The sequence below is a fragment of the Carettochelys insculpta genome, chromosome 18 (assembly GCF_033958435.1).
Source record: "Carettochelys insculpta isolate YL-2023 chromosome 18, ASM3395843v1, whole genome shotgun sequence".
NCBI classification, from domain to species: Eukaryota; Metazoa; Chordata; order Testudines; family Carettochelyidae; genus Carettochelys; species Carettochelys insculpta.
Genome location: NC_134154.1, coordinates 6,291,665 through 6,310,207, shown reverse-complemented (window position 1 = coordinate 6,310,207; position 18,543 = coordinate 6,291,665). Strand labels below are relative to the sequence as shown.

The window sequence follows — 18,543 nt, the reverse complement described above, 5'->3', positions numbered from 1 at the left end:
CAAAAGAGCTGGACGGCGAGAGGTACCTGTGACAGCCTCCCCTTGGCAAAGGGCCCTCTGGGCTTTGCAGACCTTTATCATCTCAGAGCTGACCAACATGACTGACAGGATTTTCATCCACAAAGAGAACGTGTCAGGTATCTACCAAAAGCTTGTAACTAGCCAAGACCCATAACCCCCACAAGAGACCTGTGCAGGTAATATTTAAGGAATAATGTCCCCAGGAGATCATTAACCTCACTGGTGGCCTATTTGGCCAGCAGGGAATTGCTGCTCTGCCCTGCTTGGATGGTGACACAGTACAAGGCTCAACTTAGCTCTTAAGCTACTAAAATTCAGGAGGGGAAACCGGCTGCAATCAAAATAACCTGATGGTATTAAAACAAGAAACTTTACACCATGACAGGACTTTGCCTTGCCTGTGCATAGAAGCTGTTTGCCCTGCGAGTAGAAGAAGGAGAAACACTCCATATCCATTCACTGAAGGGAACGGGGATGCTTTCAGGAACATTTGGCTCCTGGTGCTTAAGAAACCAGCCAGCTCTGCCACAGACAGAATGGAATGGGGAAATGGACTGTATTAGATAAGAACCTACAGACCACTTGTTTCCACAACTCTTTCTTGTTTCTAGAGGAACTACTATTCTTTCACAGATAAACCCTCTTTTCTTTTGTTACAAGTGCTGCGAGGCCTACAGACACGGGGGTCTAAGGCACGGCTTAGGGGGCAGAGGAGCTGGAATTTCTGTCTGCAGCCAGGGTCAGGGGGTAGATATCATACGGAAATTCCTCAAACAAGCCTGGGGTAGGGGGTGCACCCACTGTTGCCCAGTAAAGTGAAGCGACGTGGGGCAGAGCGCAGAGGAGAATGCTTGAATGGCTGAAAGGCTGCTGATGGTAGCTACTGATATCGAGCTGCCCCAAGAAAGACTCACTGGAGGAAGACATAATGAGGAGACTCAGTGCTAGGTTCTCTAAGAACGGTCAGAGCACCCAAATCCACTGGGCTCTGGGACTCTAATTCCCTTACGCTCCCTTGAAAATCTCTGCCACCGTGAAATGGAAGATGTGTGATTAGACCACAAGGGTGGGAAGTGGGATTCCCTTTCCCAGCTCTACCACTCATGCTCTGCCTTTGAGCAACTTGCTTCATGTCCCTGTGCCTCAGCTCCTGACACATCAACAGGAATAACCAGCACCCATCTACTGCGGGAGAGTGCTGTGGGGCTGCCTTCTCTACCCCAAAACATGCTGGCAGTCCTGCTGGTGAAAGGCGCGCTCTCTAAAAGGTTTACTTATTACTGTTCTTGTGGACCTCCGCTCTCGCACTGGGGGTGCACCTGGACTAGAAAGCAGGATACACCAATCTTTCTCAACCTTTTTTTATAAAGTACCCATATTTTTTAAAAAAAATTATAAGTACCCCTACACTTGTCATGCACACCACCAGTTGAGAAGCATGGTCCTAATGTAAGGTGAGGTCTTGAAACAAGGCCATTCAACCTTTCCAGATTACTGTATCCTTTGCAGGAGTCAGATTTGTTTTGCATGCTCCCAAGTTACACCTCACTTAAAATCTACTTTCAAAATCATGCAAAAATATCACAAAAGATGACTACTGAAAAGCTGCTGACTTTGTACCATCCGATTATCAAAAACATCAACTGGAATAGAAATACTGTACTTAACATTTCTGTGTATGGCCTATGAAGCAATAGAAACAAGTCATTGTCTGAATGTACTTTTGGGTTGTACTGGTTTTACTAGTGTTTTTATGCAGCCTGTTGTAAAACTAGGCACATATCTAGGTGAGTTGATGTACCCCCTGGAAGACCTCAGTGTACCCGAGAAGGTACTCGTGACCCTGGTTGAGAAACACTGGCATACACCACCCTCAGTGGTGTGCAGTCTTTGACAGAAACACAAGCAGCAGTCAGTTCTGCTCTCTGCTACTCTCCTGAAAATCCAGAGCAGTTCTGCATGTGCATTGGTGCATAGAACTGAAGTTTCAGAGTTTCAAACCTGGCTGACTACAGCTGGCTCCTAATAAAATTGGGCTTGTTTTCAATGCACTGAGCACTTGCAGCTCCCACACAAGCCACTGGGGGTTAGAAATGCTCAGCTTTCTTTGGCCCAGATCTTATCTTTTCTACTTTTATGATCGGCTGCTTATAGGCTCGTTCCCTCCTGCAAGCAGTTTTCAGACCTGGGGCTAGCTCTCATTAGAGTCACAGAAAGGCCTATGGGTGCACAAATATTCTATTTCCCCTAGTTTTAGAGTCAATGCTTTACTAGACACAGAATGGGAAGGGATCAGTAAATATACACTTCTTTTTTTGATTAAGAGAACCTGGAACTCTGCCCTACAGCTCTACAACTCCTGCGAGGCACACTCCTTTAGGGAAGGCCGGAATGAATCAACGTCATTACCATCATCCAAGAGCGAGGCTTTGTCTTTTAAAGACATCCAAGCCCTGAGAACCATTAATCAGAGTTCCCAAACCCCTTGCTGGATAGGAAGGTACTGACAAATGGAGGAGTGGCAAAGTGAAGTGACTTGCTTGAGGTCACCCCAGAAAGTCAGTGGCAGAGTTCAGCAGGATTTCAACGGCTAGAGCCTCTCTGCTGCCCTCCAGCTGGCTCTCGCTACTAGACAACCCTTCCGAGTGAATGTTCTATGCATTTGTAGTGCGGCGGCATTAAAGATTTCATGGCGCAGACGCTCTCTTTCAAACCTGCAAAAAAACTTGGAATTTTTAATCTGCAGTATAAACATATTTGCTTTAAAAAAAAAAAAAAAAGACCTTCCTGTCCCACAGGGCTGCAGAGTTTGATGCTGTTTCTCTTTTGTGGTTTCACACCATCTATTATGCAGCACTCGGGACAGTACGACTCCCGTTCCTACTTTCTAATGTCAAATTAAGATGAATGCTCACTGTCCACACCGTTCATTACCTCAGGGAAAATCTATTAGCAGCTCTGATGGAAACTCTCCTAGGAATTACCACTACATTGTTTCTGAGAGGTGTCAAATCAGAATGCTGGTGCTTACAACTGCCATGAAACAGCTGAGTACAATTCCTATCCTGTACGGGTACCCGGGTCGCCTTGTTAGACTGGATATATTCAGAGACATGCCAGGAAAGAGTGAGAGAAGCAGGAGAGTCTGGAAGCTGAGGCACAGAAGTGAGTCAATCTCTATCGCGGACACCAGACCTGTCGATGGGGGCAGGGGAAAGGGGGCAGCTGCACAGGGAATTGGTGTTTCAAAGAGCCCCAGAGCTCCAGCTGTCACCAATGCTACTTTGGCAGTGGGGTGACGGCTGGAGCTCCGGGCCCTTCTGAAGTGCCACAGCAGCGCTCTGAGCAGCTGAGAAGGCGCGAGGGGAAGGCCAGCGCTGTAGTCCTGGCAGTGAGCTAGGCCCCGCCCCTTCCGTCCTTGGTCCCGCCCCTTCTGGGGCCACAGAGCTGGCCCCCCTCTCACCTTGCCCTGGCGCCCACAGGGGCTGTCTGCTCTGCTGACTGACACGTAATGTATTCACAGGCAGATCACTTCACTTCTCCCTGCTTCTGAGACAGTCCAATAAAAGCACCTTAGGCTGCAGGAGCTTTGTTGCAATGTCACACATGCCCAGCACTTGCAAACCCGCCTGGCTTGGTGGTGAAGTGTGCCCCGGACAATGGTGTTTGGCTGAGGGAGGGCAGCCCTTTCTGCTGGCGAGACAACCCTAGAACAACACCTGCCCATGTGCCATGGAAATCACACCGACATTCAGCTACTTCCTCCCTGTCGAGCAGCCCTGCGAGGAAGCGAAGTGCTCTGAAGAGCAGGCCAGAAAACAAGGGGTCGGAAGCCGAGATTTCTTTAAGAGCTTGAAGAAGTTTGTTTTCAAATGTGCAGAAACGTTTCCTCTCTGGGCAGCAAACGCTGTGTGACCAGGAAGAAAAAGGAGTTTGTAACCGGCACCCACCCGGTGCCTGGAGTCCTCTGTCGGGGGTGATGGTTCTACAAGGGGAAGGAGGCCAGCTGAAGCCAATCTGCACTCTATGGATGGCAGCCTGTGTCTCGGAGTTGTGCGTATCACTGCAAACATGACATAGCCCCCCGCCCCCCGCCCCCCGCCCCCCGCCGGTCACCACCAGACTGCTTAGATATGGGAGTCAGGTTAGGAAATTCAGAATTTTTCAGCTGATTTTATCTTTAATGAGCCCCCAGTGGCAGGTCGAGCTGTCAAGCTAACATCCCCAAGCCACGCGATGTGCCTCCAGCCCCCCTGAATGTACCAGCTACTCGCTCCCTGAAGGCCCTATAGGGACTGTACTTGCTTCTAGGTAAGCCTGATAAAAGAAGAAATACAACCTTGTCTCTTTACCTGGCAAGGGGAAATATCCTGCACAGAAATCACAAGTATTATGTTGCTATTAGGGATGACACCTGCCCTAACCCTATCCCAAACAGTCAGGAAAGGCAGACTTAAGCTATACAACACCGTCACCTGTTTGTATGAACAAGCCCAGGACTAAAAACAATGGCTGTGATTGAATCGAATTCTTTATCAGGGAACACTAGTTTCCTTTCAGGGTCCACAAGTCTAAATACATCCAGGTGATGCACACAGAGGATTGGGCCAAAAGAAATCTGATGTGGTTCAACAAAGAGAAGTGTAGAGTCCTGCACTCGGGACAGAAGAATCCAAAGCATTGTTATAGGCTGGGGACTGACAGGCTCAGCAGCAGTGCAGCAGAAAGGGACCTAGGGGTTATGGTGGATGAAAGGCTGGATATGAGTCAACAGTGTGCCTTTGTAGCCAGGAAGGCTGAGGGCATAATAGGGTGCATTAGCAGGAGCATTGTGAGCAGATCTAGAGAAGTGGTTGTTCCCCTCTATGTGGCACTGGTGAGGCTACATCTGGAATACAGTGTGCAGTTTTGGGCCCCCGGTATAAAAAAGATGTGGATGTGCTGGAGCAGGTTCAGTGGAGGGCAACAAAAATGACTAAGGGGCCGGAGCACATGACCTCTGAGGAGAGGCTGACGGATTAGGACTTATTTAGTTTGCAGAGGAGAAGACGGAGGGGTGATTTAAGAGCAGCCTTCAACTTCCTGAAGGGGGGCTCTAAAGAGAATGGAGAGGGGCTGTTCTCAGTGGTGACAGAGGGCAGAACAAGGAGCAATGGTCTGAAGTTACAGAAGGAGAGGTCTAGGTTGGATGTTAGGAAAAATCACTTCCCCAGGAGGGTGGTGAAGCTCTGGAATGCATTGCGCAGAGACGTGGTGGATTCTCCATCCCTGCAGATTTTTAAGTCCTGGCTTGACAAGGTGGTGGCTGGGATGACTTAGTGGGGGTTGATCCTGCTTGAAGCAGGGGGCTGGACTGGATGACCTCCCGGGTCCCTTCCAGCTTTAGGATTCTATGATTCTATGGAGGTCCCTACAAAGCACACGTAGGCAATGCACACAGGCCCCCCACTCCTGCAACCCACACACAGGCAACGCACGTAGGCACCGGCCCTGCAATGCAGGCCCTGACGCAGTAGCACCGGGTAAAGCAGGAAGTTCCGACAATGGCTCCCCTCAAAGCTAGCGCAGAACAAGTACTTTTCAGCACCCCCTGTCTACTGCCTGGATCCTGCCCATTGTGACCCCTCCCCAGTGGATGATCTCCCTCCAACTCGCTGACTTGGCCTCTCTGCATCATTGATCTCCATGGACCACTAAACCCCTGTCCAGACCTGCACAGGAGGCAGGGTGCTCGGGCAATGGCCATGCCAGGGCTTTCCTCTTGGCTCGTGGTGGGTATGAGAGGCAGGAAGAGGTAATGCTCTCCCACACTGCCCTGCCCTCGCTTCGCCTCCAGCCCTCTCCAGTCCCAGGGCTGCCTGGGCTTCAGCAGCTCCAAGGCTGGGGCCGCTCTTCTTCCCTGTGATCTGGGGCTGGCCAGGCTGTGGCCACACAAACTCCCCGTGCTCTGGGCTAGGGAAGCTGGGAGAGTGCACCCTCCCCACGCTCCAAGGTTGGGGCCATGAACTGCACACACTTCCACGCTCTGGGGCCAGGTGCCCTCCTCGTGCACCAGGGCTGGGGCCACGCGCCACCCTCTCAGTGGCAGAGCTGCACCAGGAGGCGGCCCCTACAGTGGCGCCTGGGGGCCTGCCTCCCTGGACAGGAGGGGCTGGGTGCTTGCCTATCTGATCCCCAAGTTCACCCACCAGCCCTGCCTCTCAGAGGGTGCATCTATGCTTGCATTCCTCTTTCGAAAGAGGTATGCAAATGAGGTAAGTCAAAAATGCAAATGAGGTATAAAGTTGCATATTTGGCACCTCGTTTGCATATTCTAATTTCAAAAGAGCTTCTTTCGAAAGAAGAAAGCCAGTGCAGATGCTGCTCTTTCAAAAGTAATACCCATCTTCGAAAGAATCCTTCTACCCATTAAATAGAGGGAAGAAGGATTCTTTCGAAGATGGGGTTTACTTTCAAAAGAGCAGCGTCTACACTGGCTTCCTTCCTTCGAAAGAAGCTCATTTGAAATTAGAGTATGCAAATGAGGTGCCAAATACACAAATTTATACCTCATTTGCATTTTCGATTTGCCTCATCTGCATACCTCTTTCGAAAGAGGAATGCAAGTGTAGGCGCTCCCAGACTGAACCCAAAGACTCTTCCTGGGCAACTGCGCCCACCCTTCCAGCCCCTTCCCATGCAAAGGCCCTTGAGGCTCAGCTCCTTCCTTGCCCTTCCCATCGTCTGCAAGAAGCCACAGAGAGCGGCAGGCAGGCAGCGAGGGCTGACATGCCAGTACCTTGTGGACAACCCCCAGATCTCCTAAGCCTTATGGTGGGTGTGGGTCAGATTCATCCCTTAACAAGCCTCACTCCTGCATTGTATGACACCGTTTGTTCCATTGGCAGGGCCCCACTTAACTCCTCCAGACCCTGGAGAGGGGCCCAACGTGGAGAGGCAAGGGCAGGAGAACAGAGAAGTTTAGAAGCAATGGAGGAAACGATGAATATGTTGCAAAATGATTAAATCCAGCATCTTAATGAAAATTCTTCGAGATTCATCTGCCCCACCCCTCACTCCACCACCCCGACTAGCCAGCGAAGTCATAACAAAGCATGTTTCCAGAGCACATGCACAAGGGCGTTGGAGCAGTTCACAATGCAGCAGCATTCCAAGCAGCAGAAAACAAGAAATGGTTCCAGCTGTGATTTAAAAAACAACTATGCAAACCAATTCAGCCTCATATATACCCAGCGTAATGTCAGTTCCAGAAGCTTTCAGCACTTGCAGACATGAAGGGCAAGAGTTCTATTTAGGGCAATCCAATAAAGCTGTACTCTGACCTTAAAGAGGATGGAAACATATGGAAAAAAGCAGATCAGAAAGCTCTCCAGACTCAATATTAATGCATCAAGCTCCCACGGTGCACATATTTATTTTGTCAAGCTGTCAAAAACAGCACCTTGCTGGAATTATATAAAAAGGCATTACAACGAACATGTTTTGTAGCAAGAAAAATATCACACAGACCCTGGTGTTAAATGGAATCGAAATGCTATGCAAATATGCATCAAAAGGGTTTCAGGAAACGGGATTTGTACCAAAGGGACAACCCAGGCAGGCTGTGGTTGGAACGGTCAAGTCCATACAACGTAACACACCGGCATGGCACTGGACACAAGAGAAATGGATCAGTGTTGGTTTTGAATTTTTGACGGTGTCAGAGAGCTGAAATCCAGTCTCACTTCACTACCAGTGTTTAGGAGGATTATCCGACCAGGGAAGGGGCAGGGGGAAGGCATTTGCTTTTCACGTCCCAGAGATGATTTTTATACCTTCTGCAGCTAAAACGCAACCCTGCTTTCATCAGCAGCCACTGGGACAGACAAGTCCCCAGGCCCACAAGGAAGTAGAAATGTCATTAGCACCAACTCAGCAACTTCGGGGTCTTTTTCTGTCTCTGCAGCCCTCTGGCCCTTGAATGGCAGCACATAGCCATCCGAGCTGTCCCCCGACTTCAAGACAAGTGCTGTACTGCAGGATGGGCTCCCCTGTGCAGCGTGCCAGCAGAAGGACAAGGCATTGCTTCAGTCCTCCAGCAGCCCAATTCTGGAGGGGCGGTCAATAGGCCATACCTGCTGCATGGCCGTGGGACAGGCCCACCAGACATGTCCAGCACCAGCAAAGGACCTACCGCTCAGCAATCCACAGTGACAACTCAAGGTGGGCGACATCAGTGGGGGCCAGAGGCCCCTCACCTGCCTGAGTCTCTGCCTTAGCCCCTCTAGGACCACATGAAAACCACAGAGATCCAAGATCAAGACCATCCTCCAAGGATAATTCCCTACTGTACGTGGCTGCTCTGCAATCGGGCTCCCAACGCTTCCCTTGGGAGAGGAGCCCAAAGGCCCTCAGGTAAGAAATTATACCCATTAATTGTTCTGTTCTTCCTCTCTGTTGTCTCTGCTTTAGTTTGTACCTCCCAGGACTCAGCTCTTTGGATTGCACAGAATTCTTCTTCTCCCCTGGGAAATGCTCCAGCTCCACGAAACCAGTGTCTCAGAACGAGGACGCTGAGTCAAGCAGCAGGGCCGCCAGCCTCGGCAGACCCCTGGGCCAGGTGGGGGGCAAGACCTTGGGCAAAAGGGGTGGGGCTGGCTCAGGCAACCCTCAACGCCACCCGGACTTAGGGTGACCACATTGGCCTATGGCAAAAGAAGGGACACTGGCCTTCAGGATTGGTGGACTGCTATCCCATGTCAGGGCTCCTCGGTGATGGGGGCTGCTGCCCCCCAGCGAAGCAAAGGGATGGGGGCTCTGCAGCCTCTGATGGGGAGGCACAAGGAAGGGGGTTCTGCATCCTCCTGATGAGGTGGAGTGGAGGATGGAGGTTCTGAAAGTGGGGCGCGTGTGTGCTGAGAATAGAGGCTCCCCATACTCCTGGTGGCAGTTGGGGAAGGGAATGTGGGAGCTCCTGGAGGCAGGGGTCCCTGGCAGCAGGGGCTGTCTTACTAGGAAATGGGGCAGCTGCCCCACGGAGGAGCTGCCCTCCGAGGCATGGGGAGCCAGGGAATGAGGCAGCCACCCCGTGGCAGAGCCTGCTAGCAGCAGAGGCTGCCAGCTGGGCTGCCAGGGAAGAGGGCAGCTGACCAGCAGACGAGCTCCCTGGCGGTGGGGGCTGCTGCCCCAGGATACCAGGTGCTGGTGAACAGGGCAATATGGGACAATTTGCCTATTTTCTTGAAAAAGCCAGGATGCCTGGGAGACAGCTTAAATAAGGGATGGTCCTGGGGAACAAACAAGGCAGACGGTCACCCTACCTGGACTGCAATGTCCCACTGTCCCTCTCAGCACTCCAGCGGCAATTTAATGGGGTGCCACTGCTGCCCCTTCTTATTCTCCCCCCTCCCGCATCTGCGGGCCTGGGCAAACAACAGCTTAATGAAACAGAGCAAGAGCGGCAATCGAGAAGAGTCATTCCAGCACGTGTGGTACGGCGCCTGCTTCTCCTGGCATCACCTTGGCTGCAGCACTCCAGGTGAGCCAGAAAGCACCACCTCTCTCCCCACTACCTGGTTATCCTGCTGAGCTGGGATCAGCCAAGCTGGGAACGGGCCATTTCCAGGAAAATCAGGACAGACCTGATGGAATATTTCACAGCTAATGGGTTTGCAAAGCCTTCCAATGTCAGTGCCTAACCTGGGCTTTTGAAATTCTGCCAAGAGACGTCTGGAAATTTAGCTTCACCGTGTAGGAACTTTTCAATGACAATTTAACCTGCGGAAAGATTTGATGATGAAGCCCTGCGTGGCTGCTCACAGAGCAACCTTGTGGAGGCTGTCACATGACGGGAGCTCTCCAATAACAACTCTCCAAAAGAAACTCTGTAGTCTTGTTGCACAGTGCGATTTCATGACCACGGAGTACGGGCTTTGAAAGAAAAGCGTCGGGTTTTCCAAGGCAGAATCACTTCTCGTAGGTGAATCTGTGTTCGTGTCAGAGAGGTCTGAGGAAATGAACACAAGGCCGGGCCTCTGGAGGACCTGAATTCTTATCCTAACTCTGCTACTGATTTGTTACATGTCCTCATGCACATTACTTCACCTCCATGCCTCACTTCTCCCATCTGCTACATGGGAACATTGTGTACAGACCTATTCCTTTGGGATGGTGTGAGGATTCACTGGTTAATGTCCCTTCAGTGCCTTGACTACATAAATGTATTATTACTGAGTGGAGAAACCTGGAGATATACGTATATCATACACCTCATAGAGCTGGAAGGGGCTTCGAGAGGTCATCAGATCCAGTCCCCTGACCCTGCTATAGCCTTAGGACAAAGAAATTGATCGAACCTGGGCATCAATAATTGTGTAACTGTCTGTCCACACAACAACTTGACCACCGATCAGGTAAACACAGGTTACATGTTACAGGGTATTTATTTTCCCTGTTTCTAAGCTGGACCCTAATTGTGACAGTTCACAGAGCACTACAGGGGAATGCAGATAGACAGCATTTCATAGAATCATAGAACAATAGAGCTGGAAGAGACCTAAAAAGAGCCACAAGTCCAGCCCCCTGCTCTAAGCAGGACCAAACCCATCAGATCGGCCCCACCAGGGCTTTGTCGAGGCGAGACTTAAACACCTCCAGGGATGGAGACTCCACTGCTTCCCTGGACAGACTATTCCACTGCTTCACCACCCCCCTAGTGAAAAAGTTTTTCCTAATGTTCAACCTGGACCTTCCCAACCGCAACTTGAGACCATTGTTCTGTGTTCTGCCATCGTGACCACTGTGAACAGCCTCTCTCCAGCCTCTTTGCAGCCTCCCTTCAGTAAGTTGAAGGCTGTTATCAAGTCCCCCCTCAGTCTTCTCTTCTGCAGACTAAACAGGCCCAATTCCCTCAACCTTTCTTCATAAGTCATATGCTCCAGCCCCCTAATTATTTTGGTCGCCCTCCGCTGGACCCTCTCCAGTGTATCCACATCCTTCCTATAATTGGGGGCCCAGAACTGGGCACAGTCCTCCAGATGCTGCCTCACCAAAGCCAAATAAAGAGGAATAATCACTTCTCTGGCTCTACTGGCAACGCTCCTAATATGCCATTTACTAGCTTTTTAATTATCACTTAGGTCCCTGTCCTACGCTCCTGAGGCCCAGCCACTTAAAACTCAAGGCCTCAGGGGCTCGCGAATATTTCACAGCACCAGCCTAACACCAAGTTCCCTGTCAAGCCAGTAGGCCGTCTGCTGTCCTTACACAGCAGCAAACAGTCATTGCTCAGCTGGCTTAATTAGACCCATTCCCAACACAGAAGCACCGCTCGGATACAAGTTTTCAGAACCTGCCGTCACAGGGCTTCACATGCAAGACAAGCGGATAACGCAGCAAGTCCCTCCGTTGCATTGAGAGATCCACACAGGCACACTCACACACCCAGCATGACACTTCTCCAGTTCAAACCGACAGCACTGCTCACTCAGGACCACATTCAGAAGCTGTTACAAGGTGCTAATCAGCAGAGCCTCTCCTGGGAATTTCAGTTGTCCCGAGGAGCTCAGTCATACCTGCCTCTAGAGCAACGTAGAGAGAGCAGTAACGAACCAATGGCACCTTGCTTCCCCTTACGCTCCACATTTAGCTATCAACAGCGATGCCGGCAGGGTTGGTCCCTAGCTGCGTGGTTCCTGGAGAAGACAGGCATATGGGATGCCAGAGCCTCCAGGTCCTCTATTCTTAGACATCACTGTTTCTGTCAGCCGCAGATACAGCTTCCTGCAGCCGAGGCCTCACCCTCGCGTGCCAAAGCATCACCTCCAGCAGCTCAGCCGCAAGAAGGCAAACCAACACACCCGCCCCCCGCACGGTTGCCCGTGCTACAGCACAGCTTCGACGGCCTGCTCCGCACGTTCCGCAATCGATCAGCGGCAGCTGCACGCCCTGACGGCAGAGCCCGTGGCTTACCTAGTGATGATGGCGAGATGGGGAGGGCTCATGCAGGCCCCCATGAAGAGCACCACATTCTCGTGCCGCGTCTGCCGGTAGGCCATCACCTCCCGCTTGAAGGCCTTCAGCTGGTCCTCATTGTCCCTTTCAATGTCAATGAGGCGTATGGCCACCTCGCCGTGCCAGCGCCCATGGAACACCTGCCCAAAGCGCCCTTTGCCAATCAGCTCCCCGATCTCCAGCTGCTCGAAGGGGATGTCCCACTCCTGGAGGAAGATGCTGGTCTGGCTGGCCTTGCGGGGGAAGTTGCGAGCGGAGAGGAGGGAGAGGTTCATCTCCTCAAAGTCATCCTCGGACTCTTCGGCCTCGTCGTTCCCCTCCTCGTTCTGCAGGGAGACAAGCGTAGAGGACTGTCAGAGGGGATACCAGTCAGTACCACGCTCGCAGCCCCTGTGCTGCTTCCGCTACTGGCCCCTGGAACATGCCACTGAACCAGGCAGAGCCGCTCTCAGTGATGTCCATCGTGATCCCACTTCCTCCCAGGATCGCTTTTCGACTGCCCTCTGGTTTCTAAACCTCTGGGCCTGGGCGAAGCCTTCCCCCCCCGATTCCTTCTCCTCCTCCAGTGAGGTGGCCGATGGAGGATTTGGAAAGCATCACACCACCAAGGCACTCTACTAACCACATGGTACGGGAGCTCGGAGAGCAGGTGCCAAGTCTCTGCTGGGAAGGGATTGGCAAGTGTTGTGGCAGCACTTCTTGGGGGCTTCTTGAGAGCGAGGGGCTTGGGGATTAGGGTTAGCAGGGAACACAAGCAGAGCCCACAAGTGCATGAAAAGCTGCCTTCACCCAATCTCTAGCACTCCCTCAGACGGGACGAAACCTACACAGCTGCGCCATGCAAGCACCAGAAAGTTGACTATCAGCTGCACAGATCTAGCTGCTCTGTACGTCGGGGCATTGGAAGGGGGAAAGAGACCATTTGTTTACAGCAAGTCACCATGGAAACTCGCAAAGCGAATGCTCAAAGCAAGCGGTTGAAATGCAACAGCACATTCTCTTGGAGAGCTCATCTGACACCAGCGTAGAAGCCCACGGAACTCAGCTTCTCCTAGCTATGGTTCCCCATCATTACTGCAGTACCCTGAGAGCATTTCCCTCTGCCACACTCTGAACTTCCCTGAGCTGGTTTCTTTATGAAATGTCCTAGTAAGTTTTGTGTAGATTGAGGGTCGAATCCCCTCCACTCACGCACACAACACAAACATCCCCCAACAGACTACACTGAAATATAAATCCATTATTGAACTAAATTCTGCTCCTCTTTATACTGGTGTAAACTGCTGTCGGTAGCGTTGCAACATTAAAAAAAAAAAAGCAGAATTTGAACCATATTAAAAAATAGCCCCTTGGATGAACAGTAAGTAGAAGATGAGACAAACAGATACTTGAGCTGATCAAATATTACTCACTTGTGAATTTTGCCATTGTTCATTAATTTCATTCCTTCTTGTGCAACCCTGCCTAAATCAAATTTCACATAACTGGGAGGAGCCAAGAAACTGACCATCACAGCACTGCTGGTCAGTTTCCTGTCTCCAGTCAGTGGCAGCAGCCAAGAGTCAGGCTCTCAGCTGCCCCCTCCCCAACAGGAGCCAGGAAACTGACCAGCGCAGTAGTGCTGGTCAGGTTCCACACTCCCATGAGAGGCAGAGGGCTGGTGCCTGGCTCCCGGCTGCCCGCCGTGCACTGCTTAGTTTCCCTGGTCCCCTGAGTGGCGGCAGCCCAGATCCGGGCACCTCTCAGAGTCGTATTAACCCAAGACGCATGCAACTCTCTATTGTAATTCTTTGATCCATTCAGGCTCTCTGCCAGAGACACACACCACTGTGAGGTACAGCTGGAATGGAAGGCAGAGGTGAATACCCTGAGGGACTACGATACTGAAGTTGCTTTTACGTGGAAGGCACTCAAACAGTGTGGTGGTGTGGAGCAGTATCTAACGCTATGCTAGACAGAGGAATTCAAGGTCTTAGAGATTACCAGGAGGAACTAGAGAGATTTAGGTCAGAGTGTATCCATGAGATTTTACGCATTTCTTTCAGTGCTGAGCCACATTGTGGGTCTGACCCTCTGTTCTGTTGCACTGGGGCAGCACTGCTGAAGTGACGGACTCACGCTGGTGTAAAACTCTTGCACTGAGTTGAGAATCAGGCCATTTAGCTTTCAGGATGGGATTTCTAGAAGTACTTAAATGACTTCAGAGCACAAGTGACATTGAAAGTCAGCGAAACCTGGGCTCCTAAATCACTTAGGGTCTTAAAACGATTTTTCAGCTGTGCCCCTTGTATCAAGCAGAGACCCGTCACCATGGTGCCTGTTATTACATGATGAAGTCTGTGTTTACCCCTTTATGCCCTGCCTCTGTGGCTAGCAGGCCACCAGTTCCCCCTCTGTCCTGATTTGCCATTTGTTCCCCCTGATGTTCAGCGGCAGTAATCCCATTAAAATCAGCAAAGGTAGGAGTCGAATAGGATCCATCCATTAATTCAATTACAGGCCAGTTCACACTGGAGATGCAGATTTTATGCCAGCTTCAGCGCAATGCACTCTGAGATGTACATAATATAACGGTCTATTAAGCACAATGCTAAGGCCAGCCAGCTCCATATAATTGTCTCTGAGAAGAGATATACATCATAAGTGGGGAAGACGCCAAAGCATTAGGCCATAGCAGGGTCTTATTTTAACAAAATTCAGGTTGTAAAGTTTTTCTTTGGTTCTCCAAAGGAAATAAAGCCTGCAGCAGCTTGTCTCTTACCTCAGATGTCGGTTCCACTTCAATTTGAAGCAATGGATTTCCTTCAAGTCTGTTGAAAATAAAACAAATTAATATGCCTCCATGTGCCTTCCCTTCAGCTCAGCCTCCACTAAGACAAAAGAAACCAGCAGGCAGAAAGGCCAGGCTTTCTACAGGCCTTGGAGACAAGCTAATTTCAGAGACAGGTCTGAACAAACTCTCTCCTGGTCACCAGGTCCCAATTAACTGCCCTCCCCCATTAAGAAAGCTCCATCCTCAAGTCTGTGGCTCAAGCCCAGTTAATAGAACAAGGAGATCTAAGACCCAAAGGACATCCCAGTCTTAGGAAGGCAGGACCATGCTCTCTAGCAAAGGTGCTAGGAGATGAAGTTGCAGGTGAACCCATCTATCTGAGGTAAGGGAAAAGAGGATTGGTTTTTTTTGTCATTAATTGTGAAGATCTGAGCACCAACAGGGAAGGATTTTAAAGATTGCCGCTACAGCTGGGATAGCAGCTCCCCATTGCACACAGTAAGCAGGCCGTGGGAAAACAGAGAGCCTTTGTAGCACTGTAAGTGTATTACTTAACTAGGGTATCTCTTGTAGGCTGGGCCCCAAGTCTGACATCCTCAATGATGCTTGCTCCCAAGGGCCCCGATCCTGCACAGCTGGAGCCCCATAGAGCTAACGGGACCACTGAAGCAAGTAAAGCTCCTCATGTGCTTTCGCTTTTGCAAGACAGGATGACAGGAGATGACTATTGCACCATAACCTGTGCCCCTCGGTGAGGTTACACAAGCGAGCGCCTATTGACTGGAGGGAGTTTGCCTGAACGAGGACAGAACCAACACTCACTGGACAAGTCAGAGTTCGGCTCAGGAACTGGGAGGGCCTGGCACAGACCAGGGTCCTGGGATGCTAAGCACTGTCCTAACACAGAATCAAATGACCACCCTGCCCCAAGGGCGTCCAGGCGAACAACAGACTCTGCTACCACAAAGCCAACGGCAAAAAGTAAGTCTCCATAGTAGGGAATTCTCAAGGGAGCATGAGCCGTAACAGCAGGGGTAGCTGTAGCACCAAAGTAGGACAGTACTGAAAATAGTCACAATGGAGATTGTTGGTGAGAGTAGGAAAGCAAGGTCTTGTTTGGCCTCGCCCAGGGCTCTGCAACCTGGAGCTCTGGACCCATGTGCAGCTCTTTAAGGACGTCTTTGTGGCTCCCGGCGTTATAATTGCAAAGTTTAAAAACCAGAAAACCTGATTACTTTCGATCAACGGGGAACGTCTAAAACCCAAAAATGAGCAACTCATATCTAAATAGCAACTGATGTGTGATCTCAAAAAGTTGGCTAACTCTCCATTTAATATGCGCAGTGCATTGTGGGATATGATATTGCATCTGTGTTTTGATCGTGTTGCTGATGAAGGTCTTGATTTTCAAAAGGAAAAGGAAGCTTGCGGCTTTCCTGCTGTGAAGGGCAACACGCATTTTAAGTAAGAAAACTGAGATTAAAAGTGAAGTAAAACTGGCATAATTCCAGTGGGTTCGGGAGTGGAAGTCAGGGAGACAGTGGGACGAACGCACACTTGTGAAGCGCGAGGCACTAGATTATGTAAAAAGTTTGTGAATGTTCTGCAGGAAACATGGATTGTGTTCCAAATCATTGTGCGTGCGCTGTTCTTAAAAGAGGGGTTACAAAATGTGTGCTTTGAGGTTATTTATTAAGGAGCGTCTCGTCTTCACAAGCATTGCGGCTCTTGAATTATTGAGTTTTTGCCAAAATTCCAAAAAAAAAAAAACCCACCTCTTTTGCTATTTTGGTTGCAGCTTACCAAAGCAGCAGCAGCTGGAGCACCAGGCCCCTGTGGAATACCAGGCCCCACAGCAACTGGCCCCTTTGCCGCCCCCTGGTTGGCAGGCCTGTCTGCACTTCAATCCCCTTATCTATGGCCCCAGCCTGGAGCCCACATCCCCCGCCCACACTCCAAGCCCTTCACCAGCCCTGAGCCCACTCATACTCCAAATGCCTCTTTTTTGGCCCTGCCCTGGAGCCTTCGGCCCCTCAAGTATCCCTGTCACAGCCCAGGGAAAGCGAGCCATGGAGGGAGGGGCACTGGAGCCCCAGAAAAGGGGAGAGGCAAAGTAAAGACATCCTGGGCTTCCTGGTTTCAGTTGTCGATAATTTTGCCAAACTCTACCCCTTTGGCTGAAGTTTTCCTTGCTAGGTGTCTGAGTCGGACTGGTCTTTCATTGGATTGTTTTTGCCTGAGACAAAACAGCAGACCCATTTCAGAGAAAAAGGCTAGGGGAAAATGTTTTGGCCATGCTAAAAAAGACACTGCAACCTTCTTCTGGACCAGCTCTAGCAGCCCTGTGCTTCTAAGAGGAGCTTGAAATTTAGCAGGCGTCTGGTCTCTGTGACTTTGGCGGTCTCAAAAAAATCCACCCAAATGTGGCCAAATGATAAATGTTCGGAAAACTGATAGTTCGCACGTGCCCAGAAGAGACTTTTTTTAGCACCTTTGCAGATTTCCTCTTCTCTGAGCATGCTCAGGCCTCTCACAGCTCCTACTGCACATGCCTCATCCCCACAGACCAGCTGCGCACGCTCTACCCGAGGCTACCGGGCAAAGCCAACGTTCCCTGTAACAGCTGCTCGAGTGCGGGCATTGGAGCACAGAGCAAGGAAGCCGTCCCTCTTCTGCTCTCTCTCAGCCTCTCATTGGCCCCCCACGCAGCACGGTGGATGAAGCTGCCTGAAAAGCAGAGGGAACAAAAGCCTCCGTGGGAGGTGACAGGAGTAGATTACAAGGGCAGCAAGGAGACTGGGAGCTGGGATGGAAGAGGAGGCTGCAGCTACTCCTCTCTGTGCCTCTTGAGCTCTATCATCACCTCTGTGTGCGTTTAACGCCCAGGCAGGTGACCGATCTCCTATCTCCACTGTGATCATTCTGATCATTTCCCTGCAATTCTGGTCTGAGTCGGCTGGGGGGATCCATCGGCACAGGTCTGCTTACCAAAATAAGCCCGATTACCACCTCTGTGGATGACCCTTGCACAAAGCAAGCAGGCAGGCGTCAACCACGCAACCAGCGAAGGCACCTGCCCCCCTAGCAGGCCCTCCTCAAGAGCCAGGGGGACAAAGGAGTGAAGAACACAAAGCACAGTGGGAGTAGAAAGACAAGGCAAGAGACCCACTTACATTGGGCTGGAATTCACTGGATGAAGGATAACTTGAGGTGCTCGGGTCGGTGTCTCAGGCACAATGTCTGGAACAAAAAAAAAAGGAGCACTCAGAGAGGGAGAGACACTGGAGGTAGAGCAGTTTGTTTGCAGTAAGACCACCATTATTTTCTGGGGTTTCCCCAAGTGGCTGGCCCCCCCGTCTCCTCGGCTCACCGAGGAGTGACTGTCTTAGCTCTGTGGTGTCACACCTGCTTTCGACAGAGGTGCTCGGGCCCAGCCTCTCTTCTATCCCACCTCAGAGCTGCACCCACACCCAGGCCACGTGGATATCGGTGGAACCTCCAGTGCCAGCAGCTGGCACCTCCAGTCAGGCAACCACACACCATGAGGAAGAACCGCCTCTGCCGGGAGAAGGCCCTGCCTGAGGCAGAAGACCAGGATGGAGCATTTGGGGAAGTCGGAGCAGGAGAAAAGGAAGCCCTATTTCAAAGTATGGGAGGCCAAGGGCCCTGGAAAGTGAGAAGAGGGGGAAGAACGCAGAGAAGGTTGGTTGGGAAACAGAAAGAGGTTGTCAGGAAAAAGAAAATAGGAGATGAAGTGG

The 18,543-nt window shown here is 50.9% G+C and overlaps 1 protein-coding gene across 1 annotated transcript in view; it reads right to left on the bottom strand.

Moving 5' to 3' along the window:
• The window catches only part of KSR2 (kinase suppressor of ras 2), a 237,264-nt gene that overhangs the window by 45,935 nt on the left and 172,786 nt on the right, over positions 1-18,543 (bottom strand). The window contains exons 12-14 of the mRNA XM_075012305.1: positions 17,959-18,025; positions 14,774-14,822; positions 11,971-12,338 (exon numbers count right to left, since the gene is read on the bottom strand). Of these exons, the coding sequence (XP_074868406.1) occupies positions 11,971-12,338; positions 14,774-14,822; positions 17,959-18,025 (484 nt within the window). The remainder of the gene's footprint in view (positions 1-11,970; positions 12,339-14,773; positions 14,823-17,958; positions 18,026-18,543) is intronic.